The sequence below is a fragment of the Cydia fagiglandana genome, chromosome 3 (genome assembly GCF_963556715.1).
Source record: "Cydia fagiglandana chromosome 3, ilCydFagi1.1, whole genome shotgun sequence".
Taxonomy (NCBI): domain Eukaryota; kingdom Metazoa; phylum Arthropoda; class Insecta; order Lepidoptera; family Tortricidae; genus Cydia; species Cydia fagiglandana.
This window is the reverse complement of record NC_085934.1, coordinates 23,196,269-23,219,091: the sequence shown is the minus strand read 5'-3', so window position 1 is coordinate 23,219,091 and position 22,823 is coordinate 23,196,269. Positions and strand designations below refer to the sequence as shown.

The 22,823-nt window shown below is 37.4% G+C and overlaps 2 protein-coding genes across 6 annotated transcripts in view; one reads left to right on the top strand and one right to left on the bottom strand.

Annotated features, from left to right (window-relative positions):
* LOC134680395 (solute carrier family 12 member 6) overlaps positions 1–22,823 on the bottom strand; it is a 524,938-nt gene that overhangs the window by 177,911 nt on the left and 324,204 nt on the right. The window lies entirely within an intron of this gene.
* On the top strand, positions 9,939–17,676 carry LOC134680405 (trypsin CFT-1-like). Of its 2 annotated transcripts, none has more exons than XM_063539538.1 (4): positions 9,939–10,010; positions 10,923–11,091; positions 11,837–12,092; positions 17,362–17,676. In XM_063539538.1, exons 1-4 carry the CDS (start codon positions 9,962–9,964, stop codon positions 17,659–17,661), a joined length of 774 nt encoding a protein of 257 aa, XP_063395608.1. In that variant the 5' UTR covers positions 9,939–9,961; the 3' UTR covers positions 17,662–17,676. The 2 variants fall into 2 exon arrangements, with proteins under 2 accessions (XP_063395608.1, XP_063395609.1); XM_063539539.1 differs by lacking the exon at positions 9,939–10,010 and adding an exon at positions 10,674–10,722.

Below are 22,823 nucleotides of genomic sequence, written 5' to 3'. Positions count from 1 at the left end.
AAAGCAAACAACACCAAAGTAATCATTGTAACCCAAAACTAGTAAATAACCACCAATATTTACACCACATTTTAGTTTAAAATGTCATGCAAATTTTTTACATCTCGTTATTCTATTAAATGAATTAATCCACTTCGATAACCTTTTTCTAGTACATAGTATTTCGTTTCTGTAAGGATCGCAGTTCTAACCTAAACTAACCCACTTTTGTAATAGCATTTGGATTCTGTGAGGGTCACATTTCTAACCCAAGCTAACCTACTTTTCTGATAGCGGTTCCGTTTTGTGAAGATTGAAGTTCAAACCTAACCGAACCCCCCCAAATTACGTAGAATTTAACGTAGGTATTTTAAATAGAGATGCCTATTTGTCAAATTTGCGAAGTGACAATTTTGACCAAACATCTTTTTGGAATATAATATTAGACAATAAAAACCGTTTGCTAAATAAGTTTTTGTCCTAATAACATTTGACAAAGTAAAATCATGCCAAATGATAATTTGACCAAATAAATTATATGCGAAGTGTCACTTTGGTAAAAGTTCCTTTGGGAAATGAAACTATTGCGATAAGTTTGTTCCAAACGTATTTGGCCCAAACGAAAGTACACCCGCAAAAATATGTGACACGCTCTTATGGCTCTACAAATAAGATCGTGGCAGATAGTTTTGCGGCCTTCGATGTGTAACATATTATTGCAGGTGACTGTACCTAGCTCGACATTTTCGTTACACAAATTTCTAAATCTATTTCGTAATATCTTTAAACTCAACAGGGCGGTAAAAGATTTATATTTAATCAGTAGCGCCTGAAGCGAAGCGTGCTTCGGCGAGCAAATGATCGCTAATAGTGGTTCACAATAGCTGTTCCGGTGATCAGCGGCTACCGGCATGGCATGGGTTAACTATTTTAGACTATTCTAGACTATTTTAGAGTAAGCTTTGTAGTCTGTATTGGTGTGATCAATTACTGGTGTTGTTAATGTTTCCATCATATTCGCTTATTCATTACACCAATAGGCCTATTATTACAAATTAACTCTATTTTTGTCTTTCTCGTAGGTTATAAATGAATGAATAATATTTATATGTTGGTTATTTTTACTACTTATACTTTTATTTTTCAGGCTTAAATATTGAAAACTTAGGTAAGAAGAATTTTTTAAAGAGGGATGCTTTAAGAGAGGTAAACACGTTTACCGTCCGTGCATTATATGACATGCACCGTCAAACTAGCTCTGTCACGTCCAAGTGACGTCAGAAATGGGAATGCTCTATACATTTGTGCATTACCTGTAATGCACGGACGTATCGATCTATGTGAGTAGTGAAGGCGAGGGACAGTTAAAGTGTTAAAATATAATTTTAATGTTTTCTCTCTTACAGGTTTTCTTCCATTTTGACAGAATAAGAAAGCAATAATCCTGGTCCTGCATACTAAATATATTTTCCTAAAAATGTTGTTGACCGATAACCGTAATACACAGATTCAAATATCGAGGTAAAAAACATTCGTCAACAGTGGACGTGCTTAAGGAGGAATCTTCAACTCCGAACAATTAGAAGAGGACGTCCACTTGGGAGTATAATGCCTCTCAGGTAGACTTGGGGATGTGTTCCCATCGCTTGTGGAGGACAGGACAGCGTTTGTTGTAGGTAGATCTGTGTCAAACATCAGTACCTACTACGAAAATAATTCTAGCAACGCTTAGAAATAAAGGACATAATATCGTCTGCAGACGTTTCTGCTCATTACAAAATTAATAATTTTAAAGTTCAAAGCAGATGTTTTACAACGGATGGTCACAAATCTGATAGAAAACACGTTCCCTTTTTTTATTTCCTTCGCGTATTTAGGTGTCCCACTGCTGGGTAAACGTTTCCTTTAAGTATTTCAGATTATTTACAAGTGTTTTTGGTTATTTTGTTATTGAAAGCTCAATTTGAAAATAAGTTAAATAAGGTATCTAACCTGAAAATAAAATAAAGGATAAAAAAATCTAATAACCTTATTACCGACACTGGAGGCCTATTCGAAACTCACTAAATCTAATTTCAACATCACTAGCAGCTCGCAACTGTAACTGCACTAAAGACATATTATCAAAACCAGACCACAATTCAGAACAACTCTGATCAATTTGTTCAAAGCGAAGGTTCGATTTCGTTCGTACATGAATTGCATTAGGTATAGTATAATTCAGACGTGCGTATCGAAATTCCCAAAAACTAATCCGTATTTAAAAAACGGGATGCCTTTAGATGCACTGACCTCTCATCAAAGCAGATTCAGCCGCACCACCATCCTTATCCTGCCCCGACGTTAACCTCATCTTGCATTCACACAAACAGCACTACTAAATGTCCAAGAAACACACAGGTATCAGAATCAACAGAACTTAGCAAAGTCAAACACCGAATGCTTTTCAAGACGAAAATATCTCCAGACGGAGCTGACGAAATCTTTTTATACACAACTAAGTAGGTTATCCTTTATCGGACGTGACATGTGACTGATAAGAGACTAGAGGTAAACAAGGATCGGTAGCGGAGATCTGTCGATGGATATCAGTTAATCATTGGTAGATTTGGACATTTTCTTAAGAGGTGTCAATGACTTGGTAACTCTTAAGTCTTATTTACGAGATATATTTATTGCGATAAATATAAATCAGAGGTTGTTTTTTAAGCAAATATAGAACTACTCAACCTGTTACAAAGCTGATTGACTTCCAGTTAAGATTCGATTCAAGTATCAAACCCAAAAATTTAGTTTCATTACATAATGGCATTGGGCCACAGCACTGGACTATTACCAATACATTATTGGTAGTGAATAGTGCATACAATGGTCCCCTGTCATAGGTGCTCGCATATTTAAATTTAAAATCCATTACTTCATAAGATATTGAAATTATATTACAACTTACCTTCTGTAGCTATTTGGACATATCCGTCATTTTCATTCACTGCTTTGACTTCCATTACCTACATACACTGCACTGCCACAACACAAACTCCACACTGTTCCTCCCGACACAAATATCTACACTAGCCCTAAGTCTGGATTACTTAGGTATTATCTCCGAGAATTACTAGAACTGCACTTAAGATAGCAGCTAAAAGCAGGCGGCACTTTTATATACTCATTTTTATCGTACTTTATCTAATGCTGGGTGTTTGCCGTCGGTCGGTTTTATTATTGCTTTTACAATGGTGACTTACCAGCAACTTACACATTCAATTCAATCTAAACTTGGCAAATATATATCACTTATAAATACATGATCATAATGTTAACTATGGGCCTTTTCCCTTTAAACTGAAAATATAATCTTGTGATGATTGAAAAAAAAAAGTGACATACATAGTCACTTTATTGCACATAAACAGGTTTACATAAAACGGACAAAAACTAGACAATAATAAAAATGTTATGTACAAAGGCGAACTTATCCCTAAAAGGGATCTCTTCCAGCTAATCTTAATCAGAATTAATTTTTAACATGATGAACTAAAGTTACAGGTATTGAGTACACATAGTTATAGGTATCTTATGTTAAATAGGTATATGTTAATGACCAAATTTATTTTAAAATAAATTTGCCTGTAATTTAGGCTATTTAATGTCTAAGTGACTAAAAATTTACTGCAGTTTTCTTTATAAACAACAGCATTACTGACCTTGAAGGATTTGCAATCTCTATCTATGATCCAACCATAACGGTTCTTGTCCAATTTCTATGAAATATTTCTATAAGCTATGAAATATGGTGAAGAATGGCCTTATATCGATCATCCTAAGTAACAAAAACAAAAAAGAAACGCGATCCTGGTATTTGCACGGCTTCATTTGATAACTCCAACAAAAGCTCGCAAATATGATACGTGCGAGTATCAAATACATATTAAGCCACAACACCGCGCAGCTTAAAGCCACATTAGCGAAGTGGCTAAGCTAACATGGCGGGAGTGGGGCTTCTTGCTCGCGTCAGGAGCTTGGGTGTCACGGCTACCCTTTGCAATGCCATGCAAAGTTCAAAATGTTGTATGTTGTGAAACCCGTGAAAATGTGACTTTTAAATTATGCCTAGTCAAAATACTTACAGTGAGTTTTTAGGTAATGTTGACGTCCGGTCTGGCCTAGTGGGTAGTAACCCTGCCTGTGAAGCCGATGCTCCTGGGTTCGAATCCCAGTAAGCCATTTATTTGTGTGATGACACAGATATTTGTTCCTGAGTCATGGTAGTTTTCTGTATATTTAAGTATTTATATATTATATATATCGTTGTCTGAGTACCCACAACACAAGCCTTCTTAAGCTTACTGTGGGACTTGGTCAATTTGTGTAACAATGTCCTATAATATTTATTTATTTATTTATTATATTTATGTTTCTCATTTACACGATTCTCACCAAATGAATACTTACTCCCTTCACTAAAAACTTCACTTCACTAAACTTTCAAACTAGAATCATTTAACTAAAACAAAACGTATTATTATCAATATATTCTCGTTTAGCTTTGATAAATATACAAACGCAAAAGGTTGTTAGAATTATCAAAAATATACCGCAGTAAAAAAAAATTGTCATCGTATTTTTGGTCCACCCCGTACTTATGAAAATTATATCTATTTTATTTTATTTTTTCTTTATTTAGGATTACCAACAGATAATACAGCTTTGATAAATATACAAACTCAAAAGGTTGTTAGAATTATCAAAAATATATCGCAGTAAAAAAAATTGTCATCGTATTTTTGGTCCACCCCGTAGTTATGAAAATTATATTTATTTTATTTTATTTTTTCTTTATTTACGATTACCAACAGATAATACATCTTAAATCTATATAACAATCATGACTGATGCTTATCTAATAATTATATATACTTAATACAAGCTACTTCGCACAAGTTGAACTTAGTAGTTCATTTCGTCAAGATAAGTAATTATTACGCTGTGATAGCCGAATGATTTGAATCTTGTCTCGTATCATTCTTGCACCGAAAAATGGTTTTTGCAAGACCTACTTAACAACATTAGGGAAATCGTCCATTGGGATTCAACCAAGAGCATTATTGTAATCTAAGCTCAGACTAGTCTATCATCACATATCTTTTGCCGATTGCTTTGCTAACTTGTGTTCAGTTTTGCGCTCCAGTAAGCTTAGCACGACTAAACCTGTGTTTGGCTTTAGCGACATATCAATATCAAACGCAGCCCCTATAACTCGTACCTGGGCTCTATTATCCACGAGAGTGTTAGCGAGGTGAACGCTCATCCAAACCAGGTCTATATATCACAATAGTTAGGTGATATTAAGTTAGCATCAATAGCGTATGAAACAACGACCCTAATGGTTAGGGAGGCGAGGTAGCTAAATGGCGTAATTCAACGGCGCCGTCGAGACCTATCAAAATCGAAAGATAAAATAATTTCGAAAAGAAAAGCTCGTATGGCAAAAACCATTTTAGCGGTGGGTTTGGCGTGTACGGTTTTTCAAAAATGTTAAAAAAAACAGTTACTTGGGCATTCTCGAGCGCGTCAGATATTCATACTACGTATGCCCCGAGTGCCTCTGATAACAACGGTATACTAATCTGCCGGTTTGCGTGGTGGGGGTAGGCATATAAAGTAGTCAAAAATGCAAAAAAAAAAAAATTTACTCGGGCGCGTCAGATTTTCGGAAGGGGTGTTAAGTAGGCCCCAAGGAAGCTTCCTTTAAAAAAACTGACGATTTCGGCGTGACGATAAGTTACGATGAATTTTTGAAAATGCAAAAAACAAAAGTTTTTTTGAAATACTCGAGCGCGTCAGATTTTCATAGGGGAGGTTTATCTCGGTATCCTGAAAGCATATTTTTTTAATCTGACAAAAATGTTGGTGGGTTCTTTTAATCTGACCGATTTTATGATGCTTCAAGTCAAAAAGTTTTAACTTTGGACAAAAATGTAAAGAGACCTTTTTTGTGTAAAATAAAATTACCTTTTTTGTTTATTTAAACTTTTTTTTTGTAAAATGTATCGTTCGCGACTTATATGCCGCAACGCGTTCTTAGGAAGACGAAATGGCTCCTCCACACTTCCGGTCATGCGGAAACCGGCAGATTTTGTATTTTTAGTAAGTTTTAGATTATATTCTTCAAAATAAAAAATAAAAAAATCGCGCTCGAGAATACCGGATTAACGTTTTTTTTTTACAAGTTCGCGACCCTATAACTCGGCGGCGTCAAGGACTTATCGTCAGATTAGTTAAATTTAGTCTTTAAACACTAAAATCAACCCCCAATATCTTAATCTGACGCGCTCGAGTATTTCAGACTATCCATTTTTTTTTACTAATCTCATCGTCTATCCTAGGCGCGCGTCACTACATATAGAGCTAAATACTTTACAAGGTTGTTCTATTAGGTCTAAGGTATCTCTTATATCTTAAACTGCCACGCTCGAGTATTGCAAAAAATTCCCCTATTCGCCTCCCTAACTATAAAGTATGTGCCACTCGATTACTTTTTCAAATAATACGTATCTGCAACAGTTTAATTGTTCTATGTATAGAAGAATACCTCTTTTTGTTAAGCTTTCAGAGATTGGTAGATACTTTTTTGATGCTGACTGTATGTACAAAATGTGCCTTAGGGTAACATTCCATTTCCAACGACAGCTGCACGACTGCTGTCAATTTTACTATGGAAATTGATAATGACAGCGATGCGTTCAGTACCGGTAGTGCAGCTGCGGTTAGAAATGGAATGTTACCATTAGTGAAATATTACTGGCAGAACTCAAGATTTGTAACGTTATATAAAATACGATTCTCATCCAGCGCATATACTAGTATATCTATATTATCTATACTCGTACATGCCCCAGGTATCGGTATATTAGTTTAGCCGAACTACCTACTCGTCCATGTGCGGTTCGCGTTAGGAACGATACCCTATTCCTCTATCCAGGCGTGGAAATTGAGTCTCGAACAAACGCAGGTGCGAGGGTTTCGGCTCCATCGGCTCAAAGGAGAACTTTAGTTGGTACTTATTCGCGCAATTGAACGATATTAATACGCCCCCCTTCTGCTTTGCGTTACGTTTTCTTTTTACTTAAAGTCATGAAAATGTTGTGTATGTTTTTAGGGTTCTGTGGTTCTTAATTTCGCCTTTGTCTGTTTATAAGTCCGTCTGCGATTAAGGTGCAGAGACGTTTGCACACAAGTTTCTATGTATGGCAGTCATCATCCTTGAATTAAGGACAACATAAATAATTTATACCCAGTCATATTTACCAACTAGCCGGATATTAAGCTTAGTTGAATAAAGAGAGTCCTAAGCCAAAACAATCTTTGTTTTCGTTCTCATTCGCCGTTCATATAACATATCGCAAAAAATAATCTTTGCCAAAAAATTACAGCTCTCATTTGGGACGAATCCACTCGAAAAGATTACTATCGGAAGCCGACAATCGGTTTTATTGAGAACAGTAAAATGCCGACTGTTCCTCTTATTATACTGCTATTTCTTGAAAATCAAACTTTATTATAAACGTTGCAAGGTTGATTTTTAATGTAGGTAAGGCTGGGATGTCATTTGAGCGCTGCGTTTACGAAGCTCACAATAACAGTGGTTGACCAGTATAAGCCTGGACTTTGCTCGCATATAGTTGTTACCAATCTCAGGATCTTGTTACATTGGGGACAGTGAGGTAAAGTTTTGTGTAATAGGCTGCACCTATAGAATTGCCGATAACAGTCATGTGACTGCAGTCATTGGCCTGTTTGCTGCAACGATAACCTACTTACGGTTACGGCTGATCTTGTAATCGCATTTATTTTATTAATCACATCGGTGGCAAAAAACCATTTGATGGTAAGCGGTTACCATAGCCTCCTTTAGAAAGCCTCTTTAGATTAATACATTCGCTTGGGCTGTTACACATCATTGATGGCGTTCCAAACAATATCTAATATAAGTACAATCAAGTTTGCAACAACATGTAACATTTCACCAATAACTTTGTTTTTCTTGGGTAACCAGAACGTGGATTTATCCTCAAAATAAATATTCATTAAGCGTAATTACAGACAGTAATTGCAGCCCAGCCTTCAAACAGTTTGTCCATAATAAGTTCTTACCATCAGCCTCATTAAACGGTAGACATATAGTCCAAGCGAATACTCAAAGCTATATCTCGCTCAGCCAATGAGAATCGTCCGCCTGGAGAAAATTCTGATATTGGCCGTTGCGTGCGTTGCTTGAATACAAATGCTTCCTTTGCCAAATTGATTTATTACGTTCATTGGATCATTTATTACAGAGCAGTTGTTTTAGATTTTACGTGATTCTTGGGACCGTGACACAAGGCTGGGGTTCTTCTGAGCTGATTGGTTTTTTATTGCTATTGGGTATTTCTTATTGAAACTCTGTCAGCTGAATTCAACTGTCGTTACGCTCAGTGCAGGTAAAAAACATTAGATGGTCGTGAGTTTCAGGCATTAATGAACGAATTCGGAGTGAAAGGACATTTTTATTCAACATTTATTTGCTGATTTGAGATCCTGGTCGTTCGGTGTTATGACAATATCATCGTTTACACTGTGTCGTTTACATATGTTCTGAAAAACACATTGTTACGAGCCAGGTTTTGAAAATGTTGAACCCGTGACCTCGAGATTGGACGTCGGACATCAGATCTTCTCGTCCACCACCGCTCTTTGAGTTTCGTCATAACAAAAAATTCCAGATCTGAAATGCGTGGCAGATTCCACCAAGCACAATATATCTCTTTAGAAACTTTAGATTTACCTGTAATGATAACAACAATATCAATAACTTTGATAATATATGATAATAATATAGTGGATTCTTTTGTACCTATATGTGTACAAAAATATTTAAACATGATTGTTAAAGTCTAAATTACTGTTGGTGCCTACTATCGTTACTAGGTACCCCAATATGGTATTGCTGGTGAATGTGTATAGGTATTATATGTTTTATACTAAAAAGTAGGAAATAAACGCGGGAACGAATTGCATTGTGTTGTGGTCACAAAATGACATCTTTTAGATATAACATTGAGCATTTGCATTGGCTTCCTGATCTTCGCGCATACGCCACTTGCCTCAGTCCTGAGGTAATGTCATCCTAAAGTGACTCGCAATCTTAGATTTACCGATTACATCTTAGGACTTTACATAATGATTAGGTATAATCAAGTTCAGATTACCCTGTCTCAGGATCCCCCTCAATTACCCCAACGTTTGTCACAATGCTTAAGCGTTTAAAAGCTTTCAGGAACTTAATTTCCGTTCTGATATTTTCCAAGTCATGCAACCGATTTCCCTGTCATGACGTCGCGAGTTCCTATATCGATTATGGAAATCGCAATGTCTCAAGAGCTTAATATAACAGATTCAATATGTAGGCAACAGAATTTGATAAGCAATTTCGAAAATGTTAGACTAGTCGTGGCAGCTTATAACATGCTCTTCTAATCTAACAGCATTAATGTAATAATATACAAGTAGAGGGATTTATATTTATTATATCTCTTGGATGTTTGTTTTGTTTGGGAAACGTATGTAACTTTTATAGAATATTGATTCTCCTATATTAGAAGATCTAACCTGTCAAAACTTACATATCTCAATACTTTCAAATAAAGCTTCATTAAAATTTGTTTACAGAATTTTATGTCATTGTGTAACAGACATACAAATTGTAATAGCAGTAGGTACGATATAGAACTGGTTTCCTTGATGAGATATATTTCTTCTGCAGTGACGATGTCGATAAGTACAATGGCGCTGACGGCTTTAAATGTAGTTACGCTTTAAAGATTAATTTTCAACTACATCATTCTCTTTGATAATGATAATGCTATCAAACATTTATCGGTCTGTAATTAGGAGATAAGCATTCATACCAAGTTTCAGTCGCTCGACAACGACACGGTTCAAGATGCGTGTCGCTCTTGTTTTGATGGCCTTTGGCCTCGCCATGGTTGCAGGTATGTAGGTCACATGTAGTTCAGTATGAAGTAATTGTGAAGTAAACACTTAATAATTATGGTTGGCTAAACCATTTGCATACCTCGCAATCGAGCTAGCAAAACCGTAGCAAATGACAGTTGAATGTAAAGGTTAGCGTTCATATGTCATGAATCATCATCATGACTCATGATAACAAAGCCACTATTTTTTAAATTTTAAAGTTAAATTTGTGTTTCAGGAAAGTAAATTATTAAATTACTTCTTTAAATTTTTGTTTATATGATCACAATTTGTTTACTCTTAATTTAAAATACAAAATAAATTCTACCTACTTATAACGTAATGATGTGTGTATAGCACAAGGATGTAAATACCTTATTTAGCGTAATCACACGCAAACAGATCTTAAATAATTAATTTAAAACATAGTTTTTGTATTTGACTTAGTAAATACGTATATATGCGTCAACCTTAATGTGCAACTGTTACGGTTTTGCTACCTCGATTGCGAGGTATGACCATTTGTTAATGAAATGGTTAAAATGACTGTCGATCTTGCATTGGTGGCATTTGGCCTCGCCATGGTTGAAGGTATGTAGGTAGTGTAGTGTAGATAAAATATAATTCAGTATGAAGTCACTGTGAAATTACCACAACCGATTATCAATGAAATTGTGAAGATGAGTGTTATTCTTGCATTGGTGGCTTTTGGTCTCGCCATGGTTGCAGGTATGTAGGTCAAATAGGTATAGTTCAGTGTGTTAAATTATTGAAGTTTGTGAAGTAATAACACACAAAATTCTGGTAGAAGCACAAACCCTTACCGCTCTTAAATACTGCTGCAAAAAGTTGTGCTAAATTTCATTTACTTGAAAATGTATAAAGAAACGTAGCCAAAAACGACTCTAAAGACATTGTAATGATTTCAGCGGCACCAAAGAACATCCAGAGGATCGTCGGCGGGGAGGTGACGACCATCGACAAATACCCCTTCATGGCTGCTATGTTGTATTCCTGGAACCTGTTGACGTATCACCAGTCTTGCGGAGGCTCCGTGCTCAACTCCAGGGCTATATTGTCTGCTGCACATTGCTATCTGTAAGTTATTGCTAAAAGTATCCAACGGATAGGGTGGGAAGGTGACCCTTTTTATTCCTTAGATCTGCTGATGTTTCACCAGTCATGCGGAGGCTCTGTGCTCAACTTCAGGGATATATTGTCGACTGCACATTGGTTTGTTTGTATAAGTTAAAGTCTCCCATATCTCAAGGATAGGTGGGGAGGTGACAGTGACAGGCTTCAAAATTTACTTCCAAGCTGAAATACAACAACAAATATCATATTTATTTATATTTTGGTATTTTTTATAATTATAATTAAATTTCAATACACAAAATATCATTAAAATGTGTGTTGTCACTGTTAGATAAAACATATTATCGCCACTATACTAAATGTTGGTAGTTGATAATCAGTAGTTGATAATTACTGATAAGTTGTGTTAATCCGTCTACCTATTTGTAAAAATGTTAAGGTTAAGACAATGACATTTTGAATATAGGTAAAAATGGAACAAATAGGTATTGATGCTTGAACTAGAGAGCATTTATATACTTAACTTATTTTTTGATGCTGTAAAGTCTGCGCGGAAAGAAGAGTCGTGGAATGTAAGGGGAGCCATCTAATAGGCATAAAGATAAATAACACTTATCCCGTGCTTAATCTTAAAATGAAATCAGTAAAATCGCAATCTGGTAATTTTTTTTACAAGTAATCATTTTACTCAAACATTACATATTATTTTCATAGAACGCCTGTGTACATAAATCCTTCCACATTTCAGAGGCGACACCCCTCCAAGATGGCGCGTCCGCGTCGGCTCGACCATGGCCAACAGCGGCGGTGAGGTCCACCACTTCCGCGAGATTTTCAACCACCCCGACTATATCCGAGCGACCGCCGGCGCTGACATAGCTATCCTTCATACAGAGTCTATTATAGTGTTTAGTGATCTGGTGCAGCCTATGGTTATCCCTGGACGCGGCTATGACCTGCCCCATAATGATTCAGTCGTCGCTATTGGATGGGGCACCGTTGCTGTAAGTTGAACATTCTTTGGATCCGTTGCTTAAAAATAAGAAATGGAAATCATATTAAGTACATCCCCGTACTCATGTCGTCTTACTTCACTGTATAGGTATATTCTAGTACCTACTTATAGTTAAAAGAAGTGTAAATATAAGTATAATCTTGGGTGATATCCTTACGCACGACATCCTCAAACTAAGAATTCGGACAAAGCCCAACATTCTTAAGAGTGCTATTACATTTCGTGGTTGAGCGAGTTTAGGTATTTTACGCGCTGCGGCTGGCCGTGCGAGCTCAGTATTCCGATCCCTTCTACCACACTCGCACTACAATGATGGATTAAACATTCTTGATCCTTCGCGAAGCATATTGAAATCAACCATAACAACACTAACTTTACTTAACTTATAAAGTCCTAAAACTGTTATTTGGTAAGTACGAAAATACTAAATGCAGTGCAAATGTACATAGGGGCTGTTCATAAATTACGTCATCTATTTTTGACCCCCCCATCCCTCAAATCATCCAAAAATCATGCTTCGGATGACTCTGTTTCCTCCTACGTCATGCTACCATCATCCGATGTCCAGACCCCCCCCCCCTCCTCCCATTTGAAACGACGTAATTTATGAATAGCCCCATACTCGTACTTATGAACGTATATTACTCGAAAGAAATTATAGGTACTCGCTTATTTACAAGAAACAAGTTACAAGAAACTGAAGATACACAGGGTCTGATGATGGAGCTGGAAGGTGGCCACGGGTACCAGTCTATCATGTAACTAAACCACTTCGTGTTTGGGCTCGTTTGATTCGTCTCAACAAGATCTTTGACACTGAAGATACACAGGGTCTGATGATGGAGCTGGAAGGTGGTCACCATTACCAATCAACCATACAACTAAACCACATCGTGTTTAGGCTCGTTTTATTCATCTCAACAAGATCTTTGACACTATATAGGTGATACTCAGAGTCTGATGATGGAGCTGGAAGTTGGTTACCGGTACCAATCAACCATGCAACTAAACCACTTCATGTTTAGGCTCGTTTGACTAGTCTCAACAAGATCTTTGACACTAGGTGATACTCAGAGTCTGATGATGGAGCCGGAAGGTGGTCACCCGGTACCAATCAACCATGCAACTAAACCACTTCATGTTTAGGCTCGTTTTATTAGTCTCAACAAGATCTTTGACACTAGGTGATACTCAGAGTCTGATGATGGAGCTGGAAGGTGGTCACCGGTACCAATCAACCATGCAACTAAACCACTTCGTGTTTAGACTCGTTTGATTCGTCTCAACAAGATCTTTAACACTAGGTGATAAACCAAACACGAAGCCCAAACACGAAGTGGTTCAGTTATGTGATAGACTGGTACCCGTCGCCACCTTCGAGCTCCATCATCAGACCCTGAGTAGTATCTTGTGTCAAAGATCTTGTTGCGACGAATCAAATGAGCCCAAACACGAAGTGGTTCAGTTACATGGTAGACTGGTACCCGTGGCCACAGTCCAGCTCCATCGTCAGACCTTGAGTACTAACTTGTGTCCAAGGTCTTGTTGAGACGAATCAAACGAGCCCAAACATGAAGTGGTTCAGTTACATGATAGCAGTGTTGGCAAAAAATCAATTCGAATTGACGATTGAGATTGATCAATTCGAATTGACGATTGACGAAACTAATTCTGAATCTACTGATTGAAGATTGACGATTACTAATCGTTTTGGAACATTTTCGGGACTTTCCTTGAAATTAACCGGTAGCGTTCAAAATCGATATCCGAGGTGCCCAAAGGTTTCGAAACTTGTTTCCGAGGGAAATATTGAGAGATGTCCTTTATTGGGACATTTCTAGAAATTACCCGATTGCGTTTAAAATCGATATCTGAGCTAAACAGAGGTTCCTAAACATTTTTTCAACTGCAATATTGAAAGGTGTCCTGTTTTGGGACATTTTAGTGACATTCTTTGAAAGTGACTGATTGCATTCAAAATCGATATCTGAGGTGCAAAATATGGTTTCAACGGCAATATTTAGATTCTACACTTTAGTCGCGTACTTACTTTACGACCTGCATTACGCTACCCTGCTGAAAAAAGGTCATTTTTCGGTATTGCCGTCAGAAACATGTTTCGAAACCTTTGGGCACCTCAGATATCGATTTTGAACGCAATCGGTTAATTGGAAGAAATGTATCATAAATGTCCAGAAAAAAAGGAAACTCCGTTTGTATTGCCGTCGGAAACATGTTACGGAACCTTTGGAAATCTCAGATATCGTTTTAAAGTGCCAACGATCAATTTAAAAAAATGTCCCGAAATGGAAGGGACATCCTTCAATACTGACGTCAGAAACATTTTTCGGGACCTATGGTCGACATCGATTACGAATATGAACGTAATTGGCCAATTTCGAAAAATGTCCCTAAAAGGGACATCAGTCAATACTGACATCAGGAACATGTTTTCGAACCTCTGGGAACCTCAGATATCGACTTTAAGTCCAGTAAGTAAGTCCCTAAAAAGGACACCTTTGAAAACTAATCTTAGGGAAGGGAAAGGGACCCTAGGTTAATCTAGATTGAGAATTGATTTAATCCGAATTGAGGATTGATGCGTTAATTCCAATTGATTCAATCGGATTGACGCGTCAATCAGAATTAAATCAATTCGAATTGATCAATTCGAATTGATCAATTCGGATTGACGCGTCAATTCGATTGATCAATCCGGATTGATTTAGTTCAGATTGATGCCAACACTGCATGATAGACAGGTACCCGTCGCCACCTTCGAGCTCCATCATCAGATCCTGAGTACTATCTTGTGTCAAAGATCTTGTTGAAACGAATCAAACGAGCCCAAACACGAAATGGTTTAGTTGCATGGTTGATTAGTACCGGTGACCACATTCCGGCTCCATCATCAGACCCTGAGTACTATTTTGTGTCAAAGATCTTGTTGAGAAGAATAAAACGAGCCTAAACACGAAGTGGTTTAGTTGCATGGTTGATTGGTACCGGTGACCACCTTCCGGCTCCATCATCAGACCCTGAGTACTATCTTGTGTCAAAGATCTTGTTGAGACGAATGAAACGAGCCCAAACACGAAGTGGTTTAGTTGCATGGTTGATTGGTACCGGTGACCACCTTCCGGCTCCATCATCAGACCCTGAGTACTATCCTGTGTCAAAGATCTTGTTGAGACGAATCAAACGAGCCCAAACACGAAATGGTTTAGTTGCATGGTTGATTAGTACCGGTGACCACATTCCGGCTCCATCATCAGACCCTGAGTACTATCTTGTGTCAAAGATCTTGTTGAGACGAATAAAACGAGCCTAAACACGAAGTGGTTTAGTTGCATGGTTGATTGGTACCGGTGACCACCTTCCGGCTCCATCATCAGACCCTGAGTACTATCTTGTGTCAAAGATCTTGTTGAGACGAATAAAACGAGCCTAAACACGAAGTGGTTTAGTTGCATGGTTGATTGGTACCGGTGACCACCTTCCGGCTCCATCATCAGACCCTGAGTACTATCTTGTGTCAAAGATCTTGTTGAGACGAATCAAACGAGCCCAAACACGAAATGGTTTAGTTGCATGGTTGATTAGTACCGGTGACCACATTCCGGCTCCATCATCAGACCCTGAGTACTATCTTGTGTCAAAGATCTTGTTGAGACGAATAAAACGAGCCTAAACACGAAGTGGTTTAGTTGCATGGTTGATTGGTACCGGTGACCACCTTCCGGCTCCATCATCAGACCCTGAGTACTACCTTGTGTCAAAGATCTTGTTGAGACGAATAAAACGAGCCTAAACACGAAGTGGTTTAGTTGCATGGTTGATTGGTACCGGTGACCACCTTCCGGCTCCATCATCAGACCCTGAGTACTATCTTGTGTCAAAGATCTTGTTGAGACGAATCAAACGAGCCCAAACACGAAATGGTTTAGTTGCATGGTTGATTAGTACCGGTGACCACATTCCGGCTCCATCATCAGACCCTGAGTACTATCTTGTGTCAAAGATCTTGTTGAGACGAATAAAACGAGCCCAAACACGAAATGGTTTTGTTGCATGGTTGATTAGTACCGGTGACCACATTCCGGCTCCATCATCAGACCCTGAGTACTATCTTGTGTCAAAGATCTTGTTGAGATGAATAAAACGAGCCTAAACACAAAGTGGTTTAGTTGCATGGTTGATTGGTACCGGTGACCTCCTTCCGGCTCCATCATCAGACCCTGAGTACTATCTTGAGTCAAATAAATACATAGAATGTCAGGTCGTTTCAAATATTTTTAATTCTGTCCGGTAGTTTATTTAACTGTACCATTATAAATTATAATACTATAAAAACAGTGCTAGGATCAAAGTCTCTCGTTGCGGTTTACACGCACACAGTATAGCGTTTTACACGGCGCCCGCCGCACACAATGATAAAAAACCTCGTCGTCGCCGTTGAAAATGTGCGGAGCCGACCGACACACGTCCTGCCTGTACAAGCTCTGCCGCGGCACTGAGCTGGCGAGCGCGCGTCATCGGTAATATAGAGTAGTTTTCAAAAAATTGCCAAAAAATTATAGTAGAATTTCATAAACACTAATGTATACCAACAGTATAAGTAAACGTTGCAGATTGCTTGAGTATGAAAATGACTTCGATATTAAGTAGATTTTCGTAGAAATTGACACTTGTTTCGGAGAGAAAATTGAGTTCGTTTTACTTTGATTTTCTCTTTCTCAAAGGTATGTAGGAAAAATATCGTTTGATATGCCTAAAGTACAGGGTATTAGTAATACAAAATAGCCAGGTTTAGCAGAGTAAACTTCTCAACATTTCCAAATAAGAGCTTGCCGTTCAGTGCTTCACGCGGTTTTTCGGAAACGACCATCAGAAAAAAATTCATTACTAATTTAATAAGTCCTTTTTCTAATATTTACAACGATATTTAAAAAGATAAGAAGACGCTTTTACTGGAACAAGTACTCATTGTTTCTAATAATGAGCACAAAGTCCTGAATTTCGTCGACTAGTATCATCAATTTTGCATTATTTCGACTTTTCTTGTAAGAGCGCTCTTAAACAGTATTCAAATTGTCACCACGCGGATCAGCATCAGTATGAATAGTTTCGTAACGCGCCATACTAGGAATTCTAAATTAATTGTTGCTTTGACTGTCACTTTGGCGCTTTTACTCTGTAAAGATAAAAATGATTCGATACTATTTAAAAAATACTATTAAGATTAACATTTGTTTTAGCCCGGCGGCGTGCAATCAGAACAGCTCCGCGAGGTCGAGGTGTGGTACGTGAGCAACGCCATCTGTCGCTCCCGCTACGCAGAGCTCGGACTATACATCACCAACGACATGCTCTGCTCTGGCTGGCTCGACGTCGGCGGCAGGGACCAGTGCCAGGGCGATTCTGGTGGCCCTCTGATCCACGGAGACAATGTGATAGTGGGAGTGTGCTCGTGGGGAATGAGTTGTGCTTTGGCGAGGTATCCGGGGGTCAACGCTCGGGTGTCTATGTTTACTGAATGGATTCAGAAGACCGCTTAAAATATTGGTCAAAAATAAATAGTATTTTGTTATGTTTGGTCTTTTCTTGTTATGAAACTAGATGTTGGCAGGGGCCAGTGCTAAGGTGTCTCTATTGCTGATGAAGGCAACGTTGTAATTGGAGTGTATTCGAGAGGAAATAGTTGTGCATTAGCAAGGTATCCGAGATTGAACGCTCAGGTTTCTTAGTTTATTGAATGGATTCAGAAAACCGCTTAAATATTTGGTTTGTTTGTATTATGTCCTTAAAATATTAGCCAGAAATTGTATAGTAAAACAGCATTAATGTTATTCTTATTGGATATTCTATTAACCTGCTGGCATACAAAAAAATGCACCGCTTAAATTCAATTGCCAAGATATATTTAGCTCCTAATGCTCCCATAGACATGATTCAGGACTACGCCAAGTGAATTAATCACAGTAAGTCGGTTTTCACTAGGTTCATGTCAGCGGATGCAATATTGTCCATTCGAGTCGGCTTACGTAGCCAATTACACAGTATGCCATACCGCCACCCTCAGGCTAGGTAACTATCTTCCGCTAGGAGCAGCGCTTCTCACCAGGTTCAAGATGTATTTCAAGTACAGCGCCATCGTATTTATTTAGCTTTCAACATCGGAGGCACATTTTTTTAGGTTTACATCTCTATTGATAACTTTTTAATTCTGATCAGTATGGTCACAGATTTTAATTGTTGATCCATATAGGCTTCAAGCTAATTTGGTTGTCAATACTAACGGTATGAAATGTCCAATGTAACATAAACTCTAAATGGTTCAACAATTAAAGTCCGTGACTGTATCTATCAGCTAGAACTCACAAATTATCAATTTCAAAACCTAATTGTACTTGTATGATGATGAAGGCAGTTTTGACTGATAGCAGAGACAGCGATAATATCTGTCAAGCTCTGAATAAAATATGGGTCTGTAGTGGCCTTACATGGTTATTATACCGCGAAGGAGGAAAATGGGGACTAAGTTTGCATGGAGAAGCGGTCACATGGCGTCATCCCTTTTCCTATTTATAAGCGACATCTACTGTGCGGTAATCTACGCCACCCACTTCTCCCCGCCCATTTCTCAAGATGTGCCTAATTGAATTCATCACACGTCAGTGTAGCCAAACTATTATTGGATATGCCTGCAGGCTGCAGCGATGCGTTTGACATGATCGTGAGCCGTATTCTGATTGCAATAACAGGTTATGAATTAGATCTGGGTTTGTTATGGATATGATCTGTCAGTGTCCAAAAAGAGATTTCTTCAAACAAAAACCTTTTTATAGATGGCCCCAGCATAATAGGTTTTACTTTAAGGTGGTTCGCTTTTCATACAAAATTCAATCAAAGCTCATTAAGTAACTACACACTATTAGTACACAAATATTTCCGCATTTATCTTCTTTCGAATATTCGTTTGCGCGAAATTAACAGGAAAACAATGTTTCATACAGAAATCATGCAAAAATCATAGTTAACTTTTCATCAATTTTACGTATGTGTGTGTCACAAATGTCGTGTACAGATACATTTGCGACGTTGCCATACCATTTCCGACGTTGCCGGGCTGACCACGGCTCGAATTTGGAGTGCCGTCATGTTTAGTGCAATTTTGTTGACACTGATATTTGACAGGTAGTTAATTGACCTAAGCGAGAAGTTCGTCAGCTTAGCTAAGAACTATCATGGCGTGTTATGCAAACAGTCGCTTTTTTGCTTGCAAACGGAAGATTCCCGGTTCGATCCCCAGTCATTGTATGCTGGAACATAACTTTTTGTATTTTTGTTACACCTAAATTTCGTATTGTTTTTTTATTTTTATTTAATTTTTCTTATTATCATAAATCGATTATTAAGTATGGGCTACACGTATTCTTTTATTTTTGCAAAGATAATTAGAAATTATACTCTACCTAATCTCTCTGATTTTTACAATCAGGACATCCTCACTGCAATAAAAACCGGGCAAGTGCGAGTCGGACTCGCGCACGAAGGGTTCCGTGCCATAATGCAAAATAGAAAACAAAAAAAAGCAAAAAATAACGGTCACCCATCCAAGTACTGACCACTCCCGACGTTGCTTAACTTTGGTCAAAAATCACGTTTGTTGTATGGGAGCCCCATTCAAATCTTTATTTTATTCTGTTTTTAGTATTTGTTGTTATAGCGGCAACAGAAATACATCATCTGTGAAAATTTCAACAGTCTAGCTATTACGGTTCGTGAGATACAGCCTGGTGACAGACGGACGGACGGACGGACGGACGGACGGACAGCGAAGTCTTAGTAATAGGGTCCCGTTTTACCCTTTGGGTACGGAACCCTAAAAAGAAGTGTATAAAATTTCCTGTGGTTAAAAATAATGGATTTTGTCTATGAATGAAAAACACAATTATTACTATAGTTTGTTTTTTTTAGCATTAGAAATAAGGTAAACAATTTTGACGTGTCTTTTAATTGAAAAACACATTTTAAAAATAAGTTACGGCAAATATGTAACAATTATAAATCTAATACGATCATTTATATTCTTCTGCTTTCATAAGTAATCATTTTTGATTTTTAAAAAACCTGATAACACTGAGTATGTGGGGGAAGCGCTGCTAGCCTAACGGAAAGCAATTCGGAGGTCGAGGGTTCTAACCCCGGCTCGTACCAATGATTTTTCGAACTTTTGTACGAAATAGCATTTGATACCTACCTATTTATACACCGATACCTATTTTTCGGTGAAAAAAAACAATGTGAGGAAACCGGACTAATCCAAATAAGTTTACTCTCTGGGTTGGAAGGTCAGGGCAGTCGCTTTCGTAAAAACTAGTGCGCATGCCAATTCTGGGATTAGTTGCCAAGCGGAGATTGAATATCTGGGAGACCGACCAAAGCTTACAAAACATAAAAACTCAAAAATGCGCGTTTTCTCATAGACCTAGCTAAGAGATCAAACCCCTTATAGCAAATTTCATCGAAATCGTTAGAGCCGTTTCTGATACCATCCAAATATATACATAAATAATTATATATCTAATAATTGCTCGTTTTAAGGTAAGATAACACAAAGGAGAAACAAAAAGAAATTACCTACTCGCACCAGTCTTGAACCCCAATCCTCTTGCACGTATTTCCACGAACATACCGTTACGCTATTGCAACATACTTACGTTGTGTGAAATTGTCTACTACAAGGATCACGGAAACACTGTTTGCATGTGTGAGTAATAGTAGGAAAAAGCGTGACAGCAACACTCCGTCGAATTAAAAAGGTGGTTTTTGCACAATGAAGTATTCAATGTTTATTTTAATAGTTCAATATTTACTTAAAGAGTGCGCGAAACATACTTTTAAGTATACAAATACCAAGACCATTTCACAAAAAAATAAAATCTGATATTTTGCAAAAGTGGTGCCATCTAGCGAGAGTTAAGTTTTGAGTAACCTAAGCGAACCACCTTAAGCATTTGGCTTAAATGGATCGAGCATCCAGGCTAAAAAAGAATTTGAAACTACCGCTATTAGTAGAATTTACAGGTAAAACATATGCTAGCGCCATCTGTAAAATACTTCGTCAGGTCAACCTGATTTAGACATCATACGTTTGAATTGGCTTTCATTTTGGTGTTCATTTCGGACGGCTATTAATCAATTACAACTAAATTATTTTGCAAATTGCTACAATGATAATTGTAGCATTATTGGGTTATCCGATGCTAATTTTACTGTAGGCAATATAATTTTAATGAGTACGTTCTATTCGTTTTAAATTTTGTAAAATTTAAATCACCTTGTTACAACTACAGGTCATACAATAATAAATAAAGTTTGTGCGTAGGTACTTTCATTTTATTAGAAACTTGATTAGTTTACTTACCTTCTTAGAAGTTAGTGTTCAAAAAGTCCCAAAAAACGTAAAATGAGTCAGTTAACATCTAAGCATAAATTTGTTTATGAAGAAAATTTCTGAAGAAAAAGAAGCGCAAAATAAATAATTTCATAAGTAATGAAACTGTTTAATATATGAAAACACATTAAAATATTTCAAGTGTATTTATCAAAACAAAAAAGATGATAATTGGTAAGATGCATTAACTAGGTAAGATGAGTCATAGCATAAGCCACAGTAAAATAATAAAAAACCGGGCAAGTGCGAGTCGGACTCGCGCACGAAGGGTTCCGTACCATAATGCAAAAAAAAAAAACAAAAAAAAGCAAAAAAAAACGGTCACCCATCCAAGTACTGACCCCTCCCGACGTTGCTTAACTTTGGTTAAAAATCACGTTTGTTGTATGGGAGCCCCATTTAAATCTTTATTTTATTCTGTTTTTAGTATTTGTTGTTATAGCGGCAACAGAAATACATCATCTGTGAAAATTTCAACTGTCTAGCTATCACGGTTCGTGAGATACAGCCTGGTGACAGACGGACGGACGGACGGACGGACGGACAGCGAAGTCTTAGTAATAGGGTCCCGTGTTACCCTTTGGGTACGGAACCCTAAAAATGACAAAAATAAATGATTAGATACACAGTTAGGTCATTCTAATAAAATTTTCCCATAACCATACACACATTTTTGAAACAAGGCAACGTTCCATGAAAATGAAAACGTTCATTCCGTGTTTCAACTGTTCCAAGTTTATTTTTCTACAAATAACTATGTGGCGCCCATGTGTGCTAAAGTGATATGAATTGTTATTTCATCCGGAACGATTTATCAAACTTTTAGCCAAATTGAAATATTTGGAAAGAGGTTATGTTATGGAATTTTGATAGAGTTATTTGAAAAGAAAAGACAAATAGAGAAAAGGTTCTTTGGGGTCATCCATTAATTACATCACACGTTTAGGGGGAGGGAGGGGGTCAAGAAAATGTGACATATTGTGACATGGGGGAGGGGGAGACACAAAGTTCGTGACGTCACTTTAACTTCATGAGTAACCGAAAATTTATTTAAATTATTTTATTCGCTGTATATTTAAATAACAAGTTTTAAAAACGATAATCGTTTTTATTCGTTTAATTTTCTTTCCTGAGCAGTTTTAGGTTATAAAATTACTAATATTTATATCGTCAAAAATATTTTGATAAAATATTAATAATACTTAGGTACTTACTTAATTCGCTTTGGCGATTTCGTAGAAAAAATGTGACGTCACACTA